We start from the raw sequence: 25,890 nt of genomic DNA, 5'->3' as shown, positions 1-25,890 counted from the left end.
AACAAAACAGGGGCACCTGGGTGGCTCAGTCATTAAGCCTCTGCCTTCTGCTCAGATCATGGGGCTCCCTGTTCAGAGGGAAGCCTGCTTCTCCCTCTCCCACCCACCCCCAACCGCCCCCCCACCCCGCTTGTGTTCCCTCTCTTGCTGTGTCTCTATCAAATAAATAAATAAAATCTTTTTAAAAATAAAATAAAAAATAAAAAACAAACCTGAAATCATTCAATTGCCACTTGTCTTAAAAAGTTAAAAGAACCAACAAAAATAAGAAGCCAAATATTTATGTGGAGTTTTTTTGTTTAATTAGTCCCACTTTCATTCCTAAAAATGATCAGGAATTATTAAGACAGCTGTAAAACAGTAATGAAATAGCTGTTACCACTTCGCCTTGGATGCTCTTTAGAGAATAAAATAGAGGACAGGCGTGGACTGTAGGAACGTAGGAGAGGAATGAAAGCCCAAAGCTAATATAAGCCACGTCCTGGAACAGAGGAGGGCATTTTTTTAGAGTTCTGGGTCAAAACTTTTGTGGTCACCGAGTTTCACAAGGATTGTCTGGGTGTTTCACAGCACCACTGGGCGCCTCTCGTTTCTACATACCCTGTTTTCCTTCACTCCCAATACCATTCCCCAGATTTTCCAATAAGCCTTTCTCCTCACAGTGTTACTGCAGCTAACCACGTTTATCTGTTTGAAAATTTACAGAATTGAACCGGTAACCTGAACACGTCGTGAAGCAACAACAAAAAAAGAAACACAATTTTAGAGCTGGGAGGTATTTTACATGGAGTTTAAATCAGGGTGGAGATCCTCGTACGGTCTAGAGCGCAACTGAGACAAGAGAGGAAGTGACTTGGCCACGGACAAAAGCGTGAGTTGGCAGCGGGACCAGAGGTTGAAGCTTGAACTCCTACTCTGCTCCGCGGCTTTTCGACCACACGAATCCGGGCTGAGCCTCAGAGCTGGTACTGCCACTGACAAGGCCAGAAAAGTGCTCCGGGCGGATCACAGAAGACCTTTAGCAACACCCTGTCCCCCGGGGTTCCTTTCCAAGATTAAGACCAGGGTTAGGTTAGCGGAGATGTTTACAAAGGGTTTGAGGGAAGGGGCGGAGTGGATAAACCGGTCTCCCCTCCAGACAGCTGCGAGCGCTCACTGCCTCAAACCTGAACCCACGCACCCGCTGCCTTCACCCTCCTCACAACCAGCGACACACTGACCTCGGCGTGCCGGGAGTCCCCAGAGGCTGATCCTCCCGGATCCCCCTCCCAGCCCACTCTCGAGACGAACTTGGTCCCCAAATTGTAAGGAAAGAGGGGCGCGGGAACAAAGCGACCCCAAGCGGTCCCCCTCTATTCAGGGCGCCCCCGAGGCGGGCTGACGTGGACTACGAGTCCCGAAAGGCCGCGCGCCTCAGGACCCTTCGACCACCGCCGCGCGGGCGACGCAATGGTCGCCGGGACTCGTAGTTCGCTTAGTCCGCGGCTCCGGGGGGCGCGGACCGCCCGGCGCGGCGGGACAGGCCGACCCCGCGTCCGGTCAAGCCCAGGGAGCGCGCCAGCTGCCCGGGCCTCACCTCGACGATGCGGGCGCACTGGGTCCCCTTGCCGGCGCCAGGACCGCCGAGGACGAACACGACCAGCGGTTTCATGAGGCGGTGAGGGCAGAGAAAAAGCGGCCGGCGGGTCAGCAGCGGGAAGCTAAGGCCCAGGACGTGCAGCAGCCTGCGGCCGCAGCAGCTCAGCATACACAGCGCCTCGGCCCGACGCTGAGGAGAGCTGACAGCGGCCCGGCCGGCGGCGGCGCGGGGCGGGGCGGGGGAAAGGGGGCGGGCCGAGTCGGCGCCCGCCGCGGCCCCGCAGCCGTGGCTGCCGAGGTGTCCGTGCCGCGGCCGGAAGAGGCGGGGCTTCCGCTGCTCCTTAAGTGGCTGCGCTTGGCTGCTTCCGTGTGGGTCCGCGTCTGTTCTCTTGCTCGCGCCTTTGCCAGCTCCTTCATCCCTCCGCTGGCGGTCCGTCCAGGGCGCAGATCCTTCATCAATAGCCGTGTGTGGCAGGTCTGTGCTGGCGTCTGCAACGCGACTCACGCGAGAGAAAACCTATTGTCTGCTCGCCAGGAGTTTTAAATTCCGGTGGGGAAGAAGCCGAGCTGGACTAGCCAACATCAGGAGAGAGATGATAGACAAGAAGAAAGGAAGGAAGAGCTAAGGCTTTGAAGGGAAAAAGAGGAAGAAAAACAAGGGGTAGTTGTGATTTGTAGACGGTAGTTGGAGAAAGCCTCTGAAGAGGTGACAACCCAAGACGTTAAGGATAGGAAAGAGTAAAAGCAAGTAAAGACCAGGATAGTGTCCCATAAAAAGAAAAGCCCATGCAAAAACTCCTAAAACGGCTTGTTACTGGGAAAGGACGGAGAGACCAGAGCTGTGAGAATGAGGCAGAGAATGGAATGTGGGAAAGGTAGGCCCAGGCAAGTCTTTCACAGGCCTTTGGTTATGGAACGGAGTTGGGATTATATTCTAATTGCAGTGGGAAGCCCTTAACTACATACAACTCCATTTCTCTGCTGCCTGCATGTAAGAAAAATCTCATTAAATAGAAGTAAAAATTAAGTTCTTCAGTCACACTAACCACTCTTAAAGTGCTCAATGGTCACAAGCGGTACTGGCAGTTGTATTGGACAGTACTCGTACAGAACATATCCACTACAGTTAAGTTCTATGGGGCAGTGCTGTACTAGAGCTTGTGTCTAAGCTCCTGGGAATGATGTGATAGAAAGGGAGACAGGCAACCCTTGTGAAGAAAAATCAGATGGGCTCCAAGGGGCAAATGGAGGCCTTAGATGACTTAAAAATTTTTTAGGAGACAGGGGTGCCTGGGTGGCCCAGTTGGTTAAGCTCTTGGTTTTGGCTCATGTTGGTGGGGAGTATGCTTGAGATTCTCTCTCTCCTCTCTCTTTGCCCAACCCCTCCCCCCATGCATACACTTTCTCTCTCTCGTGGATAGATAAATCTTTAAAAATATTTTTTTAAAAATTTGTCTTCAGAGACAAAGACATTAATTTGCAACAGGAGTTGCAGGAAGGGCACAGTTGCAGGAAAGTTAGAAAGTAGGAAGAGTTCCTGTCTGAAAATTGTATTTTCTCCATAAAGAAAAGACGATGTCAGCTAAAGAAAAGATTTTGAGGTAGGATGTTTGAGGGGAGAGAAGGTATGAAATAGACATTTTTTAAGACAGGAAAAGTTTCTGAAGAAAAGTAATTGTAGGACTTCTGAGCAATATTAAGAGTGCACTTGGTATTTGAGATCCTGGATTTTAAATTTGAAGGTTTTTGTTCAGGTGCGGGCAAAGAGAAGACAGATTCTAGAGGTCATCCATTGTTGGGTTTTGCCAAGCAAGCACAACAGAGGGAGAGAAGAGCAGCATGATGTTTGCATAAGCATGTTTGCAATGATGTATATGAAATCAAAACCATAAAGAAAGCAAATGATGGCATTTTAAGGGAATATGAGGGGGACATGGAGGAGAGCCAGGAAGGGGGCCAAGGTATTAGAAGCATCAATACTGAAGAATGACTGCAGTCAGGTTTTGAGCAAGTGAACTGGTAGTACAGATGCCAGTGCTCTGAGTGGGATATTTGGAATTGAGATTTCAGAGATTGTATGTTGCTGTTGCTGTTGAGATTCAGGGTGAGCCCAAGCCGGGTGAGACTGAGGGAGGAGAAGGCTGAGACAAGAGCATGCCCTGTGGTTGGAACTGAGTGGCCAGGGTGTTAGATTTGTCATCCGAGGAGAAATTTACATCAGATAGCATTAGAGTGAAGAGAGAAACTATGAAAGGAGAACAAAGTTGTTGAAGATAGAGTGACAAAGTTGGTAAATGACAGCAAACAGGAGTTTGCTATCTAATTGGTTTGATATAGCCTCTGTCTGGCTACCCCCAGTCTTTTTCCCCTCTACTACTTTCCTCTCCTCTCACCCAGTATTTCCAGCCCCCCGCCCCCATCTCATCCTACCTCCTCTTCCTCCCTCCTCTCTGTCTCTGTCTCTCTCTCTTTACTTATTCCGGTCTCTCCTCCCATTCTTTTCCCATTTCAAACTTTCTCCCATTCTCCCCATCTACTTCTCTTTTTCTGTCCTTCTCCCCACCCTGTTCTCTTTCTTTGCCTCTCTTATCCCTTCTACCTTCGGTTCCTACTTCCTTCCTTTCCATAATTTCTACCTTTTCCTTCCCACCATGGAAGAGGGAATGGAATATCTCAAATCACAGCTAGAGACATCTTATGATTAATAGCTTACTCATATTCCTTCGCAATATCTCTCTTTTTACTTGTTTATTGAGCCCCTGCACCCCTGGGAAGGAGGAGCTAGGACATAAGTCAGCTTAACACAAGAACAATTGGTCATAATACTAAGAACTAGTAGGAGTTTTAAAAAGGCCATATTGGAGCAAATGTGCCTACTTTTCCTTTGTGTATGTTCTCTTAAGTGTCTTCTATATCTCTTCTGGCAATTAGAGTTAAAAGATGTTCAGGATATGGAGTCTATGACAAAGGGGATTAGGAAGCTATTCACATGCTTTTAGTGAAGGCCTTAGATCATAGAGAAAACAGTTGTCTTTCTTGCTCCATGATAGAGTCCACCAGAATAAGGACTTCACACAGGAGTTTGGATCTAAAATCTCATTGTATATCATATATGGCAAGATGCAGGGACTTATTCTGTCTTTCTGGAATACTATGACACTTATTATCATATATCTTGCCCAGCTCTTTGTGCCAACTGTGCTAGACAACTAAGGAAAATACTGCTGTGGAAATATATCAAAAAGTGAAACTCATATACCCATTCCTGCCAAGGGTTTTCCAGGGAGTTATTTCCAGGAAGAACAAGGCTAGGCTAAAGAACAGTTTATTACTTGTTGGCTCTTTGGGCCTATACTGGTTATCTATTGCTACATAACAAACTAACCCCAAAACTTAATAGCTTACAACATGAAATTTTTTATGTGGGAACCCTGCCCCTCTTCTCCCCTGCCCCATTTTGCCCCATATTGGTGACCTGGAATGTTCAGTGTGAGTGTGCTGTGAGTAGAAAGAGGATTAACATGGAGGAGTTTTTTCCAAAATACCCATGTCACCACACCCAGGAAGTCCCCTGGGGCCAAGTCAAGGATTCATAAAAGACACCTTGCTACTCTGATGCTTTAACATTTAACTCCTCTATTTGTCCACAGTGAAAGATCTAACTCTTAGCATCTTGCTTCTAATGTGTCCCCAAAGGGTTCACTTTTTTTAAGCCTTAGATCAGTGCTCCTGTTCCTCGGAGGTGGCAGAGAAAAGAAGGAGTTCCGACTAGATGCAAACAACCAAACCTTCAATAATAATATGCCTTAATAAATATATATTAGATAAATGGATTTCACCAAGTAGAGGGCCATTTCCCAACAAACCCATAGACTGGAAGTCATAGATTAAATAAATTTGATGAGTATCTATTGAATATCCACTAAGTACCAGGCATTTATTTCACTTACCTAATTTTTAGATGATATTTAAACTGTTTAATAATCACTGCAATCAGAATATCTGTAGATTTCTTTGCCAAGATTTGCTATGCCAGGCATCAACCCTTTAATTGCTGGACCATGGAGAGGTCCTTGGAGTCTCAGGAGAGGGGAGGAGGGCATTTAAAGTGCTCATTGGAGTAAGTCACTGAGTAACCAGTGAGTAACCAACTCATATGAAAATAATTCACTACTTTAACCACCAATACTGGTCTTGCTAAGTGAGTGTTGGTTACACATCAGCCTTGCCTTACAGAATCTTCATAATGCTGTGACATTAGTACTGTCATTTTGCAGGTGAAGAAACAGCCAGGAAATGAAAGTATTTTGTTCAAGACCGCATAGGCAGTAGATAACAAAGTCGAATTCAAACTTGGTGTATATGGCTTTAAATCTGCATTCTTTCTAAAAATACAGACTCCTTATATGATAAAAAGTGTTATATTCACAAAAGCCCTTCAAAGTTAGTTCTATTACAGATGAAAAGACTGATCTCATAAAGACATATAACAAGCCCTATCCTCGAAACACACTCCTACCCATATGTGTTCATTTATCATTTAAGTATCTTAGGTCTTTGGGGCATATATTCAGTGTATGCATATTATCTCCAGGGTATAGCTATGTTCCTAGTGAACTCTATCGGAGCTTAAAAAATAGAGCCTTGTCATCACTTATCTGTCCTATTTATCATAATTGCCCTTTAGAGATAGATCAGCTGTTCCCATTCTTTCATTTTCCCATTCTCGACCAACCATACATACCTCTGCTGGTATGTGCCATTCATTTTTCAGGATTCAGCTCAGATTTTACCTCCTTCAGTAGGCTCTCTCTAAATTCCCAAGACTGGGTTAGATGCCCCTTTTTTGTTCTTCTACACATATCACCATCACCCATACACACTTACTCCTTCCCTCCTTTACTTCTGTTGTCTTACTGTGGTATGTTGTGTATCTCCACACAAAACTTCTGGAAGGAAGACATTATGTCTAATTACTTTTTATACAGCATGATAACCTGTTATTGTTACAGCATGATTCACTCTCTTAAAGGTACTCCAAAGTCCTTGGAAGATTTAGACTACTTTGGTTGCTGCCACTCAAGTTTTTCTTATGTTGGTTTTTGGTGGCTACTTCCCTGTAGTTACAAAAACACCTTTCTTGAATATACTTAGGAACCAGTTTCTAGGCTTAGTCTGGGTGATGAAGCAAAGACATGGCATGTGGTAGCATTGGAAGGGGGCGGGGGTGGCAGGTCATACCCTTTGCATTCGGGCCTTTGTAGCCATCTATTATATTTTGTAGCCATCTATTATATTGTGATCTATTTCCTGGAAGGATGCTTGGTGCATTACATCACCTGATGCTGAATAGAGTTTCTAAAATGAAGATTCCTGTTACTTAGATTTGCATATTTGCATATTAGATCTCCTCTTTTATCAAAGAACCTCTTATCAAAGATTCTGAGGGGCGCCTGGGTGGCTCAGTGGGTTAAGCCTCTGCCTTCGGCTCAGGTCATGATCCCAGGGTCCTGGGATCAAGCCCCGCATTGGGCTCTCTGCTCTGCAGGGGGTCTGCTTTCTCCTCTCTCTCTGCCTGCCTCTCTGCCTACTTGTGATCTCTGTCAGATAAATAAAGAAAAAATCTTAAAAAAAAAAAGATTCTGAGAACATTTGTTAAAGGAAACATGGTCTTTAAAAGAACTGATATGGGGCGCCTGGGTGGCTCAGTCGGCTGGGCATCTGCCTTTGGCTCCGGTGGTGACCCCGGGGTCCTGGGATCGAGCCCTGCTTCGGGCTCCCTGCTTCTGTGGAAAGCCTGCTCTCCCTCTCCCACTTCCCCCTGCCTGTGTTCCCTCTCTAGCTGTATCTCTCTTTGTCAAACAAATAATTAAAATCTAAAAAAGAAAAAAAAAATAAAAGAGCTAATATGGTAAATCTGACAACAGGCAATATGCCTAACCTTTTGGGAGTGCGTCAGCTGAGCTCATTCAGGTCTATACTGCAGAACACCAGGCTGAACAGTGAAGGGAGATTGTCTTTGACAGGTCTTACAGTGTGTTTGCTTATTAACTGCAAACATGGGTAGAATGTTTAGACCTATAATTTCCTCGCCTGCAAAATCAAGATGATGTTACATCAACTCAGGTAAGCAAATACTTGTAGAGAATTTACCTATGTGTCTTATTTTGTCATTCCTGTCTTCATTCCAAACAATCCAAGCTTTTTAAAAAACAAGTAAAATAAGGGGCATCTGGCTGGTTCAGTGGGCGGAGCAGGTGATATGACTCTTGATCTTGAGGTCATTAGTTTGAGCCCTGCACTGGGTGTAGAGATTACCAAAAAAAAAAAAAAAGGTAAAATAAGTTGACTGGACACATCAATTGTTGTATTTACCTCTCCCAAGCAGATTAAGAGTCTCAAAGGAATTTTACCCAAATTGACAGCTTAACAACCCCCCTAAATGATATGGTATTTCTTAAAAGCAAACCTACAGTTGTTTTTAAAGAGCAGCAGGCTAGCTGAGCTCAGAAGTGTAAACAGAGAAAGGGAAAATTGGTATTTGGAGAAATTAACAAAGCTCATAACCAATTCCAACTTCCCTGTTCCTGGTAATAACAATATCTCTTTAATTCCTTCAGCCAGGCTACTAGAAGGCGTGCTAGGATTTATGACATCAAACATTTACCCAGGTTAATCATAAAGACTATGTCATGTGGACAGGAACTGAAAGGGAATAAAGAAAAATAAGAACAACTGATGTGTTAAGATGTAGAATTTGGGGTGAACATTTCTCTTTACAATTTTTTTCTTGTTACAGCATTGAGCAACAAACGTGCATTTTTTTTTTCAAAGATTTATTTATTTATTTTACAGAGAGAGACACAGGGAGAGAGCGAACACAGCAGGGAGAGTGGGAGAGAGAGAAGCAGGCTCCCTGCTGAGCTGGGAGCCCTATGCAGGCTTGATCCCAGGACCCTGGGATCATGACCTGAACCGAAGGCAGATGCTTAATGACTGAGCTACCCAGGCACCCCAAACTTGTGCATTTTTTAAAAGTATGCCATACTAGAAACAATCCTCTGTGAAGCAAATTAAAGCACTTGCAAAATTGAAAAGTATGGCTGGTAGCTTTTCTCTGTAGGGACCCATAACCAGAGCAATTCCAAAATGTCCTGAAATGATATAAATTTTAGAAAATAGGGATCAAAGAAGAGATAAAAAGAATAGTATTTGTTCAGTCTATTTAAATTGCCTGCAATCTAAAAATAATTCATATTTGCTTTGGATAATTACCTCTTGTTATCCCACTTTTAAAACCGTGCCTTCCTTACTCTGTTTGTCAGATCCTTCCAGTTCCCTGTGCCATCAAGCACAAGGCTTAGTGTGCAGCAGGTCCTTGGTATAGCATTTGTAGATTTTATTTCACTAAGCCTATTCACTGATTTAACAAATCAATACCCTTAATCTCTATGAACGTGTTGGTCATTTATTAACACTGTCAATTGTCAATACACCTGGACAAATAATAATATATGGGTACTCTTTTAATTAAGTTTAATTAACTTTCACATTCATTAACTCTTTCCTGTAATAATGTGCAATAGGCATATGAGGAAAGTCAATCTTAGAGAAATAAATGGCAGAGTTGAGGCCAGCTCCTCAAAGCCAGTGCTTGTTACATTATAACATAATTCAAAAAGTGTTCTCAATATCTAGGGAACCAGGCCCTTTAGACACCTCTAAGCTGTTCTAACTATGAGGCTGAGTCATTCCAATCCTAAAATGAAGTCAGTAATTACCTTTCTGTTCATTTAATTCATATATATCTGATTTATGCATATCATTAAGTGTATATTCTGCTTAGGAATCCAGTGGTAATAAGATGTTTAATTGGAGACTTATTGGCGTCTGTCTTGTTAGGCATCTGTCTTCAGCTCATGACATGATCCTGGGGTCCTGGGATCGAGCCCCACCTGGGCTTCCTGCTTGGTGGGGAGCCTGCCTCTCCCTCTCCCACTCCTCCTGCTTGTGTTCCATGTCTCGCTGTATCTCTCTCTGTCAATAAAAAAATAAAATCTTTAACAAAAAAAATTGGAGTCTTATCTATATTTGAGTTCTTATTAAGCAAAAAGAAGACATCTTATTTTATTGTTGTTGCTTAAAAAGTTAGCATATGTTTCAACTCTCCTCCTCCCCCTTCCTTTTTTTTAAAGTAGACTTTATTTTTTAGAACAGTTCTAGATTTATAGAAAAATTAAGAATTTAGTACAGAGTTCTCATATACCCCCCCCACAGAGTTTCCCCTTATTATTAACATCTTATATTTAGTATGGTACATTTGTTACAATTAATTAACCAATATTGGTACATTATTATTTATTAAACTCCATAGTTTATTTAGTTTTCTTAGTTTGTTGTTTTTGTTTTGTTTTGTTTATTTTGAGAGAGAGAGAGAGAGAGCACATGCGCATGAGGTTGGGGAGGAGGGGAAGAGGGAGAGGGTGAGAGAGAATCTTAAGCAAGCTCCACTGTCACAGGGCTTGATCTCATGACCTGAGATCATGACCTGAGCTGAAATCAATAGTTGGACCTTTAACTGACTGAGCCACCAAGGCGGCCCTAGATTTTCTTAGTTTTTAACCTAGTGTCATTTTTCTGTTCCATTATTGCATCCATAATGCTACATTACATTTCGTTGTCATCTCTCTTTAGGCTCCTCCCAGCTAGTTTCTCAGACTTGCCTTGTTTCTGATAACCTTGGCTATTTTTTGAGGTCGGGTATTTTATAGGATTCCCACTATTAGAATTTATCCAGTGTTTTTCTCAGGATAAGACTGGGTCTTTAGTTTACTGAAAGGAAGACCACAAAGGTAAAGTGCCATTTTTATTTTTTTTATTTTTTAAAGGATTTTATTTATTTATTTGACAGAGAGATAGAGGGAACACAAGCAGAGGGCGTGGAAGAGGCAAAAGCAGGCGCCTCGCTTAGTAGGCAGCCCGATGCGGGGCTCGATCCCAGGATCCTAGGATCATGACCTGAGCTAAAGGCAGATGCTTAACGACTGAGCCACCCAGGCGCCCCTAAAGTGCCATTTTTAACACAGCATGTCCAATGTACATACTATCAACATCACATGACTATTTAATGTCGGCCTTGATCACCTGGCTGAAGTAGCTTTGGTCAAGTTTCTCCAGTGTATAGTTACTCTTTCCTCTCCTCCTTTCCATGCTGTACACTATTGCTTACCCAACAAGGGTAGGGAGTTATATGTTATGTTCATCCTTTCCTTTTTGTCTAATATCATCTTACATTTTTCTTTCAGATATCTTAAAGCAGTTCTAAAGAAAACTATAAATCATGAGGGTCCCACCCAAAGTCCCTTTCTTTTACATCCTAAATTCAATCTCTAATCAAATCATGTTTACTTTACCTTCAAGTCCATCTAGAATCCAACCATCTCTCACCACCTCCATTGCTACCACTCTGGTTTAAACCACTATCAGTGTCTAGGTCATTACAATAGCTTACAGCAGCTTTCTAACTGGTCTCCTTTCTTCTCCTTTCCCCTACAGTTTATTCTCAAAGTAGCAACCACAATAAACCTTCTAAAACCTAACGTCAGATCATGTTAGCCCCCTGTTTAAAATATTCCTGTTGTTGGGGCACCTGGCTGGCTTAGTTGATAGAGCCTGTGACTCTTAATCTCAGGATTTTTAGTTCAAGCCCCACATTGGGCAGGGGGCTTACTTGAAAAATAAATTAATTAAAAAATAAAATAAAATATTCTGATGGCTTCCTATCTAACTCAAAAGAGCGGTCAAATCCTTATCATGGCCTCTAAGGCCCTGTGTGGTCTACCAACAACATTTCCCTCTTCAACCCTTAATATTCTCCTCACTCTGCTAAGGACATACTGGGTTCCTTGGTCTTCCTTGAAAATACCAGGGAGTTCCCTCCCCAGAGCCTTTGCACTTAATGCAACTCACGACATCCATTGACATGTGTCACTTGGGTCTTTCTCCAGAAAGATCATGCCAGTCAGCTGCAAAGCACACACTTCGCTAACAGTCTCTTGCTGTTGCCTTTAGGATCTACCTTAGCTTGGTTCTTGCTTTTTCTGAGAAGCCCCAGGCAATGGCTAAGCACAGCAGAGAGTCTACCCATTTCTACCTGATGTGGGACTCTTCTAACGGGCAATCGTTGTTCCAGAGCCCCCTCTTGGGTTGGCCAACACTTTGTCAGACATGCATCACTGTCTGAGGCTCTTTGTACACTCACACCAGAGCTGAGGAAATCACCATCATTTCTCTTAAAAATGTGTGCTTTACATTCTAATAATTTTTTCAGGAAAGCAGAGAATGACATTCTATAGGACATATATCTCTTGGCTAGGTTTTTTTGTTTTTGTTTTTAAAGATTTATGTATTTATTTTCAAGAGAAATAGAAAGCACTTGCGCACCACTGGAGCAGGGGAAGAGGCAGAGGGAGGAGAGAATCTCAAGCAGACTCCCTGCTGAGTGCGGAGCCCCCCGCCTGGGATGATTTTAGGACTCCAGATCATTATCTGAGCTGAAATCTGGAGTCGATTGCTCAACCAACTGAACCACCCAGACGCCCTTCTCTTGGCTAGTTTTATACATTTTTCAGGATAGTGTTTTAGGGACACCTGGGTGGCTCGGTCCACTAAACGTCTGCCTTTGGCCAAGGTCTTGATCCCAGCGCCCTGGGATCCAGTCTCCCAGTGGGGCTCCTTGTTCAGTGGGGAGCCTGCTTCTCCTTTGCCTGCTGCTGTGCTTGCGCCCTCTGACAAATAAATCTTTTTTTAAAAAGTGTTTTAACTCCCTCAAAAGAGTGGACGCTTATTCAGAACAATACAACCTGTAGATGCATCTCCCACTTTGACACTCCCATATTGCTCAGGAAACTAACATAAGTTAAATATAGTGGAAAGGTAAGTGGCATTTCAAATCATCACTCTGCACTAACTAGCTGTGTGATTTCTAACATTTCCTCCCTTGTTGAATAGGGATAATAATACCCACTTTGGCTGTTGGAGGACAATCATATAAAATAATGGTGGAGAAAGCTCAATTACTAACATTAGTTGTAGAAACTAAGAATAAATGGTTTATAAATTTAAATCGCGTTTCTTTTTTACTCAACGGTAAGGAACTAAAACTTTTTGTTGTTGTTGTTGTTATTGAGAGGAGAGGAGTCTTCTTCGTTACGAAACTAGAAGGAATCGAACGTCCCTCCCTTTTGTCCATTTAAGTAGAAAGTTTTGTCCGCTTTTAATCGCCCGGCGACAATCTGGAAAAGAGCACTTCCGACTTCCTCTGCCACTCCCGCATCCACCAGATTGGGCTTGTCATTGCGCGTGCGCAAGGCCCACCCCACCCCGGAACTTAACCGTTGACCAAAATGTAGTGTTTAAATCCTCCGATATTGATCCCGGAGAACGAGTGGCGCACTCTTTTCTCCAATGAGGCTTGGCATTGGCCAAGCGCCGGATTGGTGCGGAGAGCTGATTGGCTGGTGTAGCATCACGTCGGCGGCGACCGTGCGTGTTGCTTCTGGCACCGCCCCTGCCCCTGACGGGTCGGATTTCTGACCAGTCAGTAAGCGCGGCGCGGGCTTCGGTTTCGCGAGGCTGTTTGCCGCCTCGGTTCCCGCGACCCCAACGTCCCGGAGGCGGGGCGGAGGCGGCAGAGGCGCTCCTTGGAGGCGACCGCTGTTCCGGCCCAACAAACAGACCCGGCTGGGCGGAGGAAGCAGTGAGTGGGTCTTTGTGTTCTGGATTCTCTCGAAGGGCGGCAGCGGAGCTAGGAGGACGGTGGGAACTTCCAGAGCCCTTTGGTGGATTCAGCCCTCCTGGAGCCTGGGGCCGATGACGTGAAGGGGAACTAGTGGGAGAAATCAGTCAAGCGGACTACGAATTCCCTAGGAACGATTCCCTAGGAATCGTTAGGTATGTGAAAGAGGTTTGCCATCGATAACGTGCCGTTTAAAGGTGAAAGTTTGACGGCCGAAGTGTGCTCGTTCCTGCCTTCCTCACTTTCAGCTCATGTGGCTACGTAGTGAAGGGGTCAGTTAAAGGTTGAAGTCCGTGGTCTCCTGGGAATAGTGTGTCAAGAATACAGTGTGAAAATGCTATGTGTGGACGCAGGCAGTGGTCACATCACTATGGTGTCCAGGAGATGGTTTTACAGAGCAAGGGACATTCGATTGGGATTGTGAAGGATGATGATTTATCAGGGCATTCCAAGTCAGGGCAACCGGCTGTGCAAAGATGCTCAAACTCGGGGAACTGTAAGTAGTTCAGTTTGGTTGGAATGTGGGATAAAGGGGGGAATAAGGTGGACCAGACTGTGAAGGTGCTTTCTTCTGTATATAAAGAAGAGTCATCAGCGCATTTTTTTTTTTTTTTTAGGATTTTATTTATTGGATAGAGACACATGGAGACAGGGAACACACGCAGGGGAGTGGGAGGGGGGGAAGCAGGCGCCCTGCTGAGCAGGCAGCCCGATTTGGGGGCTCCATCCCAGGACCCTGAGACCACGACCTGAGCTGAAGGCAGACGCCTAACGACTGAGCCACCCAGGCGCCCCGAGCCATCAGCTTTTTCAGAAGGGAAAATAACGTCAGATATGCACAAATACCCTTCTGGGAACACTCTGGGGACCTTTCGGTAAATCTGGTGAGTCAGGAAATAAGGTCCTAGAGATGTTAAGACAGAATATATATCGGGAAACAGGGAGAAAGGGGAGGTAAGGATAACTTGAGGGTTTCCATTTTGATAAAGGATGATGCCATTATCTGAGGAGGGTATGTTTTGCTAGGTATAGGTGTTATGTGGTTTTAGTTTTACTGGCTTTAATTGCTTGCTTGATGCTGTCAGAATAAACTCATGTATTGTTTTAAAATGAGAAATAGATCAACATCATCTTTTTATCCTCATACATAAAGGAAGAAGAGACAAATATGGAGCTTTAAGACTCTTTCATTTATTGAAGTAAAATGGCATTTTATACACTTCCTAGAGTTACAGTTATTGATCTGAATACTATTATGCGTGACAACCAAATGACATAGAAGGGCTTTCAAGATTAAAGCCTTCATTCCATAGATGATGCATGAAGTCCAGATATCTCCAAGAGAGACTTTTTAGTCAACCTTACAAGAGCACTTTAAACAAGATTTTCTTCTAGTTAATAATTTCAGCCTCTGGCTTTATCTGAAAAATCTCTTCTGCACATGCATTAATAACTCTTTCCTCCCTTATCTTGCTTCAGACAGTTCCTTCTTGCTAGAATTGAAGGGCCTAAAGAAGGCTAAGACTTAATAAAATAGTAAAGGAAATACTGAACAGTAAAGAAAAGACTATGAGCTCTGTATTTTCCTTTGATAATATTTAGATGGAGCTATCCAGTGGGCACTTTAAAATACAGGTTTGAAACTGAGAAGAGAGGTGAAAACTGAGTTTGCTCTGTACAGTATAATGGGAATGGATGAGAAGTACCCAGAGAGGGCATGTGAGACCAAAAAAGGACCACCGATTCTGTAGGGAAACAAGTCTGTTTGTAGGGATTCAGTATTTGTCTTCCATCTCCAGAAGATTTAAGGTTTGTTAACTACATTACAGATTCAATAAATATCTAGTTTGTTGTTCCTATGTACTGTTCTGCACTTTTCTGAATATTATGAGGCTTTTGGCCAAAATTTCATGTATTAAAAACTCTGCTGCCCAGATTAATATTAACATTAGTTTATAAGCAGAATGACTCTAAAGTATGAAAATGATCAGAATCCACAACCATTTTCTCTTACTAATCTATAGATGAAGGTACTTCATACAAGTAACCAATTTTTTTTTTTGTTACAAGTAACCTAATTTTGTCTGTACTGTTAATATGTGGTTAAATCAGGTTTCTTTTTTTTTTTTTAATCATTCATTAGTAACATTCTCTTTACTTTTTTAGGATTCTGAGTATTTGAAATCGAATACATAATTCAACTGTCATGGAGCCTACATCTTCTCTTGCAGGACCTCAGATGAATACCAGGTATAGAAGCATTTTTACAAAATGTTTTTTTCACTGCTTCTCATAACTTGGGAAGATAGGTTGGAATAGAAACAAAACAAAACAAAACTTTCAAATCAGGAAAATCTGGATCCACATCCCATCTGTACCACTTGGTAGGTGGGTGACCTTGATCAGGTTAATTAACTTCTGTAAGCCTCAGTTTCCTCATCTGTAAATGGGGGATAGTAATCTCTATGTAACAGAAATTATTGTGAAGGATTAAGTAAGATTACTAAGGTAAAGGATCTGGCACACAGTAAGCGCTTGGTAATGTTAGTTTTATTCCTACCTTCCCTTTTCTGGTTTCACAGAGCATCTTTATTGATGGGAAATAGAACCCGAGCTCTTGAGGCTAAAAATCATATACATATTTATTTACATCCTAGACAAATGAGAAAGTGGTTGGCTTTCTTTCCTTGTCTAAACCCTAATCCTCGATGGAAGATTTCACACTGGATATACCAAGTTTCTTTAAATGTCCCTAAGCCTTTCCCCACTCATGTAGAATGGGAAGGAGGAGCTTGCCACCTGTCCCCTAATTTTCTCAGTCTGTCAATACTGTAGGGATAAGGCAGATTGGCTTGTGTTATTTAGCTGTTTGGATCATTTATCGTTCTTTCTTTTCCCTTGAGAAAGGGACAATTATTGCTGACATGTGAATTTTTTTTCTTCTAAGCTATCATTATATCCGTGAGTTTCCTTCATTCTCTGTACTTTTCTTTTGTACCAGATGTTTTTGATGAAGACAATGGGAAACGTGACCCAAAGAGGCTATCATATTTCTTTTGCTTAATTTTGGCCCTTCTGTTTTATCCTATTAGTACTTCTTATTCTTTGAAAATTTGTCAACTTCTTTTCTTTGAAGGAACTTGTTGCATTTGCAACAAGTCAATACATTATCTTTTCTATTTTATTTTTGGGTCAAATTCATTCCTTACATTCTAGGGAGGATAATATACTCATGTAATTTAAATGGATTATTCCTGATATATCCAACTTAGTTTTTTTACTTATTTAATGATTTTTGGTTTTCTTTCCTTTTTTTTTTTTTAAAGTGAGAGTGAGAGAGAGAGAGAGAGAGAAAGCACAAGGAGGAAAGAGGGAGAGGGAGAAACAGATTCCCCACTGAGGGGGGAGCCTGACCTGGGGCTCGATCCCAGGACCCCAGGATCATGACCTAAGCATGAGGCAGACCGTTAACTGACCATCGTTAACTTAGTTAACTGACCGTTAACTAAGCCACCCAGGTGCCCCGACCTCTGGTTTTCAATAATCTCTGGGCTGAGAGCAACAGTTCTGAATTACTTAGGGGTTGCAGACCACTTTGAATATCTGATAGCATGAATCCCCCTTTTATATGATAAAAACTTATATACATACATGTAAAATTTTTGCCACATTTCAAGATGTTTCTATTTCCCCTGCCTCTAAAGTCTACTTTATACCTTAGTTTAAGAAAACGACTAATAACAATATTTATTGTTTATGTGTCAGGTGCTGTGCTAAGCACATTATGTGCATTATTCTTATTTAATCCTTATAACAAACCTATGAGGTATAGGTACTATTATTATCTTCATCCCCCTGCCTTTTTTTTTTAAATGAGGAAACTGACATAGAGAGATTAACCAATCCAAAGTTATATGGTTGGTAAGTGATATGGGACAGGATTTAAACCTGATGTGACTTCTACTTTAAACCCTTTACATAGGGACGCCTGGGTGGCTCAGTTGGTTAAGCGGCTGCCTTCAGCTCAGGTCATGATCCTAGCGTCCTGGGATCGAGTCCCACATCGGGCTCCTTGCTTGGCGGGGAGCCTGCTTCTCCCTCTGCTTCTGCCTGCCACTCTGTCTGCCTATGCTTGCTCTCGCTTCTCTCTCTATGACAAATAAATAAATAAAATCTTAAAAAAAAAAAAATAAACCCTTTACTTATATGGACTCATTTAATATTCAGTTGTAACTGCCTGGAGATACAGATACAAGTATTACCTGTTTAACAGATGAGGAAACTGAGGCACAGAGACATTAAATAATGTGAGAAAGGTCACAGAGTGCAGATTTTGAAGCGAGTTTTCAGACCTAAGCAACTGATTTCCAGACATTTTGCCTTACCCACCTCATTATGCTGCCTCTCACCAACTGATAAGTGATAAATATATTAAATATAGAAACAGATAAACTCACAAGCTTTGTGACCTTGAACAGATTTCTCAATCTCAGACTATGTCCTCATTTCAAAAAAGGGAGATTAAAGAACTTTCTTATAGATATTATGAGCTCAGATCAGACATGGGATCAGACATGGATTTGAAAGCACACAGCTAGGAGTAGTGGTGGAGTCAGAAATAGAACCCAGGTTTTAAATCTCTATACCGTTCAGCTTCTGGAAGTATAAGTTTTGAAATCAGCCACACTTAGATTCAGAGCCCACCTTTGCTACTTTAATTATTGTATAAGTTAGGAAAGTTACTGTTTGCTATCTATAAAATGGATAATAAAATGGTTCTGGAGCAGTTTTAGTGAGAAATTTTGTGTATGTAAAGTGCCTGCTGGGATGCCTGGTACATAGTAGGTGACCAGTAAATAGTCTAGTTTTATAGTTGAGAAGCTTCATTAGATGATATAAGAAAGGAAGATTTAGAATGAGATATTCTTAAAACATGATATGATAAATAATCTTTCAGTTCAGCTTTTGTGAATAGTCTACTACCATGCAAATATATTGGTGTAGTTAACTCCCTGTCAGAGCTTTCTTGCTTTAATTACATGGGACTTTGGCTGATATCTTTTCCTCAGTCCTTTCTCTCCATTGTTTTTTGTGGTTTTCTCATGTTGCTCACTTAAAATAAAAACTTTATGATTGTGTTCTGTATGACTTAACATTGAAACCTTGCTTTACGCTGTATCTAGGATGTTTGCTTAAGGAATTACTTATTATGCTGTCCTTTTGATGCTTCGGTAACAATTAAACTGAAGTGATAGGTCCCAAGTTTAGAAACACTGAAAAATTAAGACTATGTTAACATTCTTGTGCTTTTCATAATTTTATTGGATATTATCTAGGAATTAGTTCAGAAGGATAGAATTTAAAATTTAAATTTAAATGTAATTTCATGGTCTATACTTTTTCTCTGTTACTTAATGAAGATATTATAGGATTGATTCTTATCTATTTATTTATTTATGTATTCATTCATTCATTTGTCTATTGTCTTCTTTTTTTAAAAGGTCAATCCTGAATTAGCTATATAACCCCCAAAATGAAGTTTTTATTTATTTATTTTATTTTTTTATTTTTAAGATTTTGTTTATTTGACAGAGAGAGATCACAAGTAGACAGAGGCAGGCAGAGAGAGGAAGGGAAGCAGGCTCCCTGCCAAGCAGAGAGCCCGATGCGGGGCTCGATCCCAGGACCCCGAGATCATGACCTGAGCCGAAGGCAACGGCCTAACCCACTGAACCACCCAGGCGCCCCCATCTATTGTCTTTTTATTTTAAGTAGCTTCCATGCCCAATATGGGGCTTGAATTCACAACTGTGAGATCAGGGGTCACATGCCTTACCAAATGAGCCAGTTAGGTGCCTTTTCCCACTCTTTTTAAGAAACGTGTGTATGTAAATTTATGTAAGCATAGGAAAAAAAAAAGGACAGGAAAAAGCTATACCTAAATTTTGAGTGCTTCTTTTCTTTTTTTTTTTTTAAAGATTATTTATTTATTTATTTGACAGACAGAGATCACAAGTAGGCAGAGAGGGGAAGGGAAGCAGGCTCCCTGCTGAGCAGAGAGCCCAATGTGGGGCTCGATCATGGATCAATCAGGATCATGACCTGAGCCGAAGGCAGAGGCTTTAACCTAACACTGATCCACCCAGGCACCCCGAGTGCTTATTTTCTTAATAGTATATTTACAAGGATTTTTCTTTTCTTTCTTTCTTTTTTTTTACTTCCTAAAAATATTTTTAAGTCTTAAAAAGATTAACACAAGTAGTTTGAAAAGCTTCATCATTTAATGTTAAACTGCTTCTTATAAAATTTCTGCTAAGTTTGCTTTTCATTGTGTTTTGATTTAAACATTTTTTTGTTTAAGGTTTCCTTCAAACAGGATGGTACCTTTCTACTTTCCTCCATCAAAATATGCACTTTGGAACCCAATCCCAATTGGAGATTTCATCTACTTACACCTCAATTACTACAGGTATAAGATGTTTCTCTTTTCAAATCAAACCAGTAGAAACAGGAATCAAAAGGATGTGTAAGGCAAAGTTGATTACTATAACTAATTCCTTTTTTTTTTTTAAACTTTTCCATTCAGAAACTCTGCTCAAACTATCTCTTTTACTGCTTCTTAGATCTATTTCTTGTGCTTTTGAGAAGTAATCTTAATTTCACAGTTAAAATGATCTACAAGTCTAAATTTCTAAGTATTATAGGAATTCAAGAGACAAACTATAATAAAAACTGAAAGGGTTTTTGATCATGCTTTATCATGCTGTCTTTGTAAAACATTGAGAAGACTGAACTTACTTTAAGTGAATAGATCATGTTAGGAAGAATATAAATCATGGTTAGGGATCTTGAAAGAAAGATATAAAAACTTAAGCTTAAAGAAATAGAAAATAGAGATCCACTATGATTTTGTGTATAAGGGAGTTATTTGTTGAAAGCAGAATTCTAAGAAGGATAAGTCATAATGGGGAAAACCTGGAGTTAGCTTGGCTGTGAGATGGTTTTCTGTAATCTAAGCAACATCGATTTATGCCCTAGTGGTTTGTTTAAAGTGCTGTAACTGGAGTCAAACTGCCTGGAGGGTCAAATCCTGATTCTATCACTTCTTATTTATGCAACCTCAGTAAAGTAGGCAGGGATCAGTTTCTTTATTTAGAAAATGGAATAATGATACCTGTTTCGTAGCACTCTTGTTGGGATTAAATGAGACAGGCTCTGTAAAGCAGCAGTTGGCATGGTGCCTGGAACATAGGAAGCATTCAATAAATGGTTGCTATTATCAGGGTTTAGAGCAATGTAGCAGTATTAAGATCAAAAGGAAAGAATGAAACAAGGCTTTTTAAAGAAATAGCTTATAGTATTCGATGATGGATTCAGTGGAACTAAAGGAGAGATACAAGTCAAAACACATTGAAGTTCTAAACCAGTTGGCAGAGAAGGATAGTATCACTGATTAAAAAAAAAAACAAAACAGTCTTGTGGGAGTGCATGGGTGGCTCAGTTCGTTAAGCATCTTCGGCTCTGGTCACGGTTTCAGGGTCCTGGGATGGAACCACACACATCAGGCTTTCTGCCCAGCAGGGAGTCTCCTCCCTTTCTCTGCTCACACTCTGTCTCTCTCAAATAAATAAATAAAATCTTTTTTTTTTTTTTTAAGATTTTACATATTTATTTGACAGAGATGCAGCGACTGAGGGAACACGAGCAGGGGAAGTGGGAGAGGGAGAAGCAGGCTTCCCGCTGAGCAGGGAGCCCAATGTGGGGCTCATTCCCAGGACCCTGGGATCATGACCTGAGCCTAAGGCAGACACTTAACAAGTGAGCCACCCAGGGGCCCCAATAAATAAATCTTTATTTTTTTTTTTTAAGATTTTATTTATTTACCTGAGAGAGAGTGAGAGATAGAGCATGACAAGAGGAGAGAGTCAGAGGGGGAAGCAGACTCCCCACTGAGCAGGGCTCCCGATGAGGGAAATGATCCTGGGACTCCAGGATCATGACCTGAGCTGAAGGCAGTTGCTTAACCAACTGAGACATCCAGGCGCCCCCAATAAATAAAATCTTAAAAACAAACAAACAAACAAAAAACCCCAACAGTCTTGTGGAAGTTTAATTAAATATTTTTTAGACTTGTTCATTCTTTTCTTGATGTCTCTTGACCTTTTACATTTTCTATTGTTATCTTTCTGAACTACAATGTGGGTGGTTTTTTCGTCAACTCTACTAATTTTCTCTTTAGATGTACTTAGCCATCTAACCTGTATGTTTGGGTTTTTTACATGTGGAAGTATTCCATATATATCAAAGATTGTTTATAACATATATATGCAGAATTTATAGGATAATAAAAAAATTCATGTACCTATCCCCTGTTCATTATATTGATTTTTTAACTGATTATATTTTTATTTCTGCAAGTTCTTTGTGGTTCTTTTTCAAATTTGCCTCATCTTCTTTTTTTTTTTTTTTTTTAAAGATTTTATTTATTTATTTGCCAGAGAGAGAGAGTGAGCACTGGCAGGCCGAGTGGCAGCAGAGGCAGAGGGAGAAGCAGGCTCCCTGCAGAGCAAGGAGCCCAATGCGGGACTCGATCCCAGGATGCTGGGATCATGACCTGAGCCGAAGGCAGCTGCTCAACCAACGGAGCCAACCAGGCATCCCTGCCTCATCTTTTTTGATATTATCTAGTTCCTTGCTCATATATTAGAGTCCCTTTTATATATCTTTACACCTTTTTTTTTCTTTTATTTAAAGATTTTATTTATTTATTTGACAGACATCACAAGTAGGCAAAGAGTCAGGCAGAGAGAGGAAGGGAAGCAGGTTCCCTGCTGAGCAGAGAGCCCGATGCGGGGCTCGATCCCAGGACCCTGAGATCATGACCTGTGCAGAAGGCAGAAGCTTTAACCCACTGAGCCACCCAGGTGCTCTACACATTTTAATCATAGTTTTTTATATTCTACATTCAATAATACTAGAATCCAAAGTCCATAGACCATATGTAAACAAACAGATGTGGTATTTCAACCAAATCTTATTTATAGAAACAGGAGGCTAGCCTCATAGTTTCTTGAACCTTGCTCTGTTTGTAAAGTTAAGCAAAAGCTCAGAGAACGACTATAACTTCAGTGTCTGCTTAACTTCAGTTCTGGTTTCCAGGCAGCTCTCCCTTCACACACCCAACTCCTGCCCATCTTTGACCCTAGGATTTCTCAACAGTGATTTTTCTGTATGTATTAAAAAATGTGTGTTATATTTTAGGCAGCATTTCATGGCAGGAGGGTTTTTTAGGATATCAGACCTACCATATTCATAAAAGGCTTTTGTTATTTTTCAGAAATCCAAAGCTTGTAGTAACTGAAAAGACCATCCGACTTGCTTGTCGTCATGCTAAGCAGAATAAAAAAAGCCTGCCATGCTTTTTACTTGGTTCTCTCATAGTAGATGAAGGTAATATACTTTGAAAAAATATTTTTGTAACTATAATAGAATTTGTGTTTCAAATTCAGCCAATTGTTATAATGTTCTTTGTACTAATTTTCTTTGCAAGAGACCAAGTTTATAAAGGTAAGTAAAACTTCATACTATCTATCACAGACTTCACTGGTCAGGTGGAAGAATATGTATGGGAGCCATTTTTTAAAATAAGAGCTTAGTGTACTGTTAGTATGAACAAAATGCTTTGTTATAATAGTAGGCTTACTTGGTTGATTTCAAATTTTTATTGTCATGTCATAAATTTTATTTATAATAACTGCTGTTTTGTTCTTCAGACGAAGAAAGTGTGACATTGACAGTAGATCGTTTTGATCCTGGTAGAGAAGTACCTGAATGCTTAGAGAGAACCCCTACTGCTTCTCTTCCTGGGGACTTTGTGATTCCATGCAAAATTCATACTCATGGACTTTGTTCAAAAGAATTAATAGTCCATGATGCAGATGACTTCAGTTCAGCTTTTAAGGTGAGATACACTGATAACTTGATTATTCTTAATTGAACCCAAGTATCAAATTATGGGTATTATGTTGTATTTCAATAAACCCATATTTAACAAGTATTCATAATTAATTTCTGATTGAATGATTGTTGCTAAAATATGGTTAAATATGGTTTCTGAAGGCAAGAATTCTAGGGAGGTAGTATGTATGGGTAGTTTTCTAGAAGGGAAGGCAGTATGATCAAGATAACAAAATGCAAGATGCGCTCAAGGTAATATTAAGGGTATAGATTTTTGCTGCATTTGAGGATAATCAGACCGGACTATTAGTTTGGCCAGATTGTAGGGAGCCTTGTCTGCCAAGCTAAGGAATTTGAACTTTGTTATATGGGCTATGTAGAGTCATTGAAAGTTTCTGAAAGAGGAAATGCTATTAAATCAAGGATAGTTAATCTGATAGGGCAACCTGACTGAAGTTAGAGTAGGTAGGCCAAGTCTGTAGTCAGACATGTGTTTGAGAATGTGTATTAGCCTGGAGTAGAGTGGTAGCAGAATGTCTAGGAAGGACACAGTGGGCCTGAGCAACTATGCAGGAAGAACTGACTTGACAATTTGTGGAAATAAGAAAATAATTAAAGAAGAATGGACTTTAGATTTTCTTAGTTGAGTTGGAGTTAGTTTTACATCTTTTTTTCGTGTGATGAATGTTTACTGGAAGTGACATTCTCTAATAAGAATTTTAAATGCTGCTGGGACATCTAAATTGGCAATATGTAATGGAACTTGGTATAGTAAATCTTACTTCCTTTGACATAATTATTCATGTAACTTTTTGGTCACATGGAAGAAAATCAGAATTGAAATGTTACAAATCAGAAATTGTTTAATTTTGTTAGATCAAGATGTATATATGTTGTACCAGTATGAAGCAGAACATTCAGAGATACAGACAAATTTCAAAGTTTTAAAGTAATTATATAATATTGATTCCTCAGGCTCTGCAGCACCATGTATGTAGCAAAGATTCCTTGGATTGTGGTAAATTGCTTTCCCTAAGAGCTCATATCACTTCCAGGGAAAGTTTGGACATTGTGGATTTGGATTTGCATTGGGCAGCAGTAACTCTGGCAAACACCTTTAAGTGCACACCTATAAAGCCCATCCCCATTATTCCAACAGCTCTGGCAAGAAACTTGAGTAGTAATCTGAATATTTCTCAAGTTCAAGGTACCTATAAATCTGGGTAAGTAAGAGATAAATTAATTTTAAATATTGGTTACATTAGTATGTTTTCATGGTATTCACATCATATGAAATATTTGTGCATTCAGTTTATATGCCAGAGATCTGTGGTGGCTAGATAAATAGCCAAGGAAAGTGAAAAAAGAAGTTGTTCAGTTTATTTGAATATAGTTCAGAGTTGTGGCTTATCATCCCCGGAAAAATAAATGGTAAAATTTATATCTAAAATTGATTGTATTTCATGATTTGAAATTAGGAGGCATTATCCTCTGTGTCATTTTGCCCTTTGTATTTTGCCTACGTTTGGGTTGTTGTCTGTCTTTTTTTTTTTTTTTTTTTTAAAGACTATGAGCCTACAGAGGCTGAAAATTGTTTTATTACTTGTTTTATTACTTGTTTTAATTGTGAATAATGAGCATGGCAGAGAGAGAAAGGAGATAGCTAAATAAAATTCGTAGTACTCCTGCTTACCAAATTGTCAACCACTTGAGGGTGGAGTTCCCCCACACCGCTAGAGCAGCATCCTCTCCAGCTTTCTGTCACCACTCTTAGTTTCTTAGGAAGTGGAAGCCAAATTGCATGCTTTCTGACCCTCAGCAGGGCTGCTTCCCTGAATCCTCATCCACTTTCTTTATCTATTGTCTACTGAGCTAGGTTAGACAATGGAAGCACCCTCCGCTTTAAAGTCTAAGCAACTCACTTCTGGTTTCCTTTCCCACTGACTCCACCCTAGTTCCTGTTAGGTCTCTAGAGCTGAAAATGTTTGCCAAGATACACTCAACTGCAACTCCAGTCCTCTAAAAATGCCTCTTCAAAAGAGGAAAAGAAAAAGAGAGGGTTTTCTTTTCAGAGGGTCCCTGGAATAGCAAGAAAAGTCCTATTTTTGAGTCCTGCATGCTGACCAGAGCAACGTTTTGGTTGGAGTGGTACAAAGGGAAAAGTGTGTATGTTCCAATATCATGGTCTGGTCAAAGGTGTTATTGATCAAGTGTTTGAATTAAGTGAAACATTTAATTCTCTAGGAGTAATAAGTGCTATTCAGTTGGGACATGGGAATTTTTTAAAAAATTAACCAAAAAATTAGTTTTTCTTAGTATCCATGCCCATCTACTAGTGAAGTATGAATTTATCCTTTTTTAAATTTTCCTTCTGTGACCCCTTGGCGTGTTAGCAGTAACCCAAGATGTTCAATATTCTATCGAATTACCTGTCCTTGCCCCTTCTTACCTAGAATTATCTAATTTGTGACATTGTCCTTTTCCTTGACCACTTTCATTCATTTACCCTGACAGTTTTTAGGATCTACTATAGAAGAGGTATTGTGTTAGACACTGGA

General features: G+C 40.8%; 2 protein-coding genes across 5 annotated transcripts in view; one reads left to right on the top strand and one right to left on the bottom strand.

Moving 5' to 3' along the window:
• The window catches only part of CMPK1 (cytidine/uridine monophosphate kinase 1), a 36,110-nt gene extending 34,302 nt beyond the window's left edge, over window positions 1-1,808 (bottom strand). Inside the window, exon 1 of the mRNA XM_044238185.1 lies at window positions 1,577-1,808. Coding sequence (XP_044094120.1) covers window positions 1,577-1,747 — 171 coding nt within the window. The 5' untranslated portion in view covers window positions 1,748-1,808. The remainder of the gene's footprint in view (window positions 1-1,576) is intronic.
• Window positions 1,809-13,218: 11,410 nt separating this feature from the next.
• Window positions 13,219-25,890, top strand: part of STIL (STIL centriolar assembly protein) — a 74,142-nt gene continuing 61,470 nt past the window's right edge. For 2 of the 4 annotated variants that reach the window (XM_044238183.1, XM_044238181.1), the window contains exons 1-6: window positions 13,219-13,530; window positions 15,542-15,625; window positions 19,737-19,844; window positions 22,713-22,825; window positions 23,149-23,336; window positions 24,308-24,555. In XM_044238183.1, the coding sequence (XP_044094118.1) occupies window positions 15,582-15,625; window positions 19,737-19,844; window positions 22,713-22,825; window positions 23,149-23,336; window positions 24,308-24,555 (701 nt within the window). In that variant the 5' untranslated portion in view covers window positions 13,219-13,530; window positions 15,542-15,581. Of the gene's footprint in view, window positions 13,531-15,541; window positions 15,626-19,736; window positions 19,845-22,712; window positions 22,826-23,148; window positions 23,337-24,307; window positions 24,556-25,890 lie in introns of those variants that run through there. The other 2 variants (XM_044238182.1, XM_044238184.1) reach the window with 2 other exon arrangements.

Source organism: Neovison vison, chromosome 2, assembly GCF_020171115.1.
Source record: "Neovison vison isolate M4711 chromosome 2, ASM_NN_V1, whole genome shotgun sequence".
In the NCBI taxonomy this organism is placed as follows: Eukaryota; Metazoa; Chordata; class Mammalia; order Carnivora; family Mustelidae; genus Neogale; species Neogale vison.
This window is presented reverse-complemented; position numbering and strand designations above follow the sequence as displayed.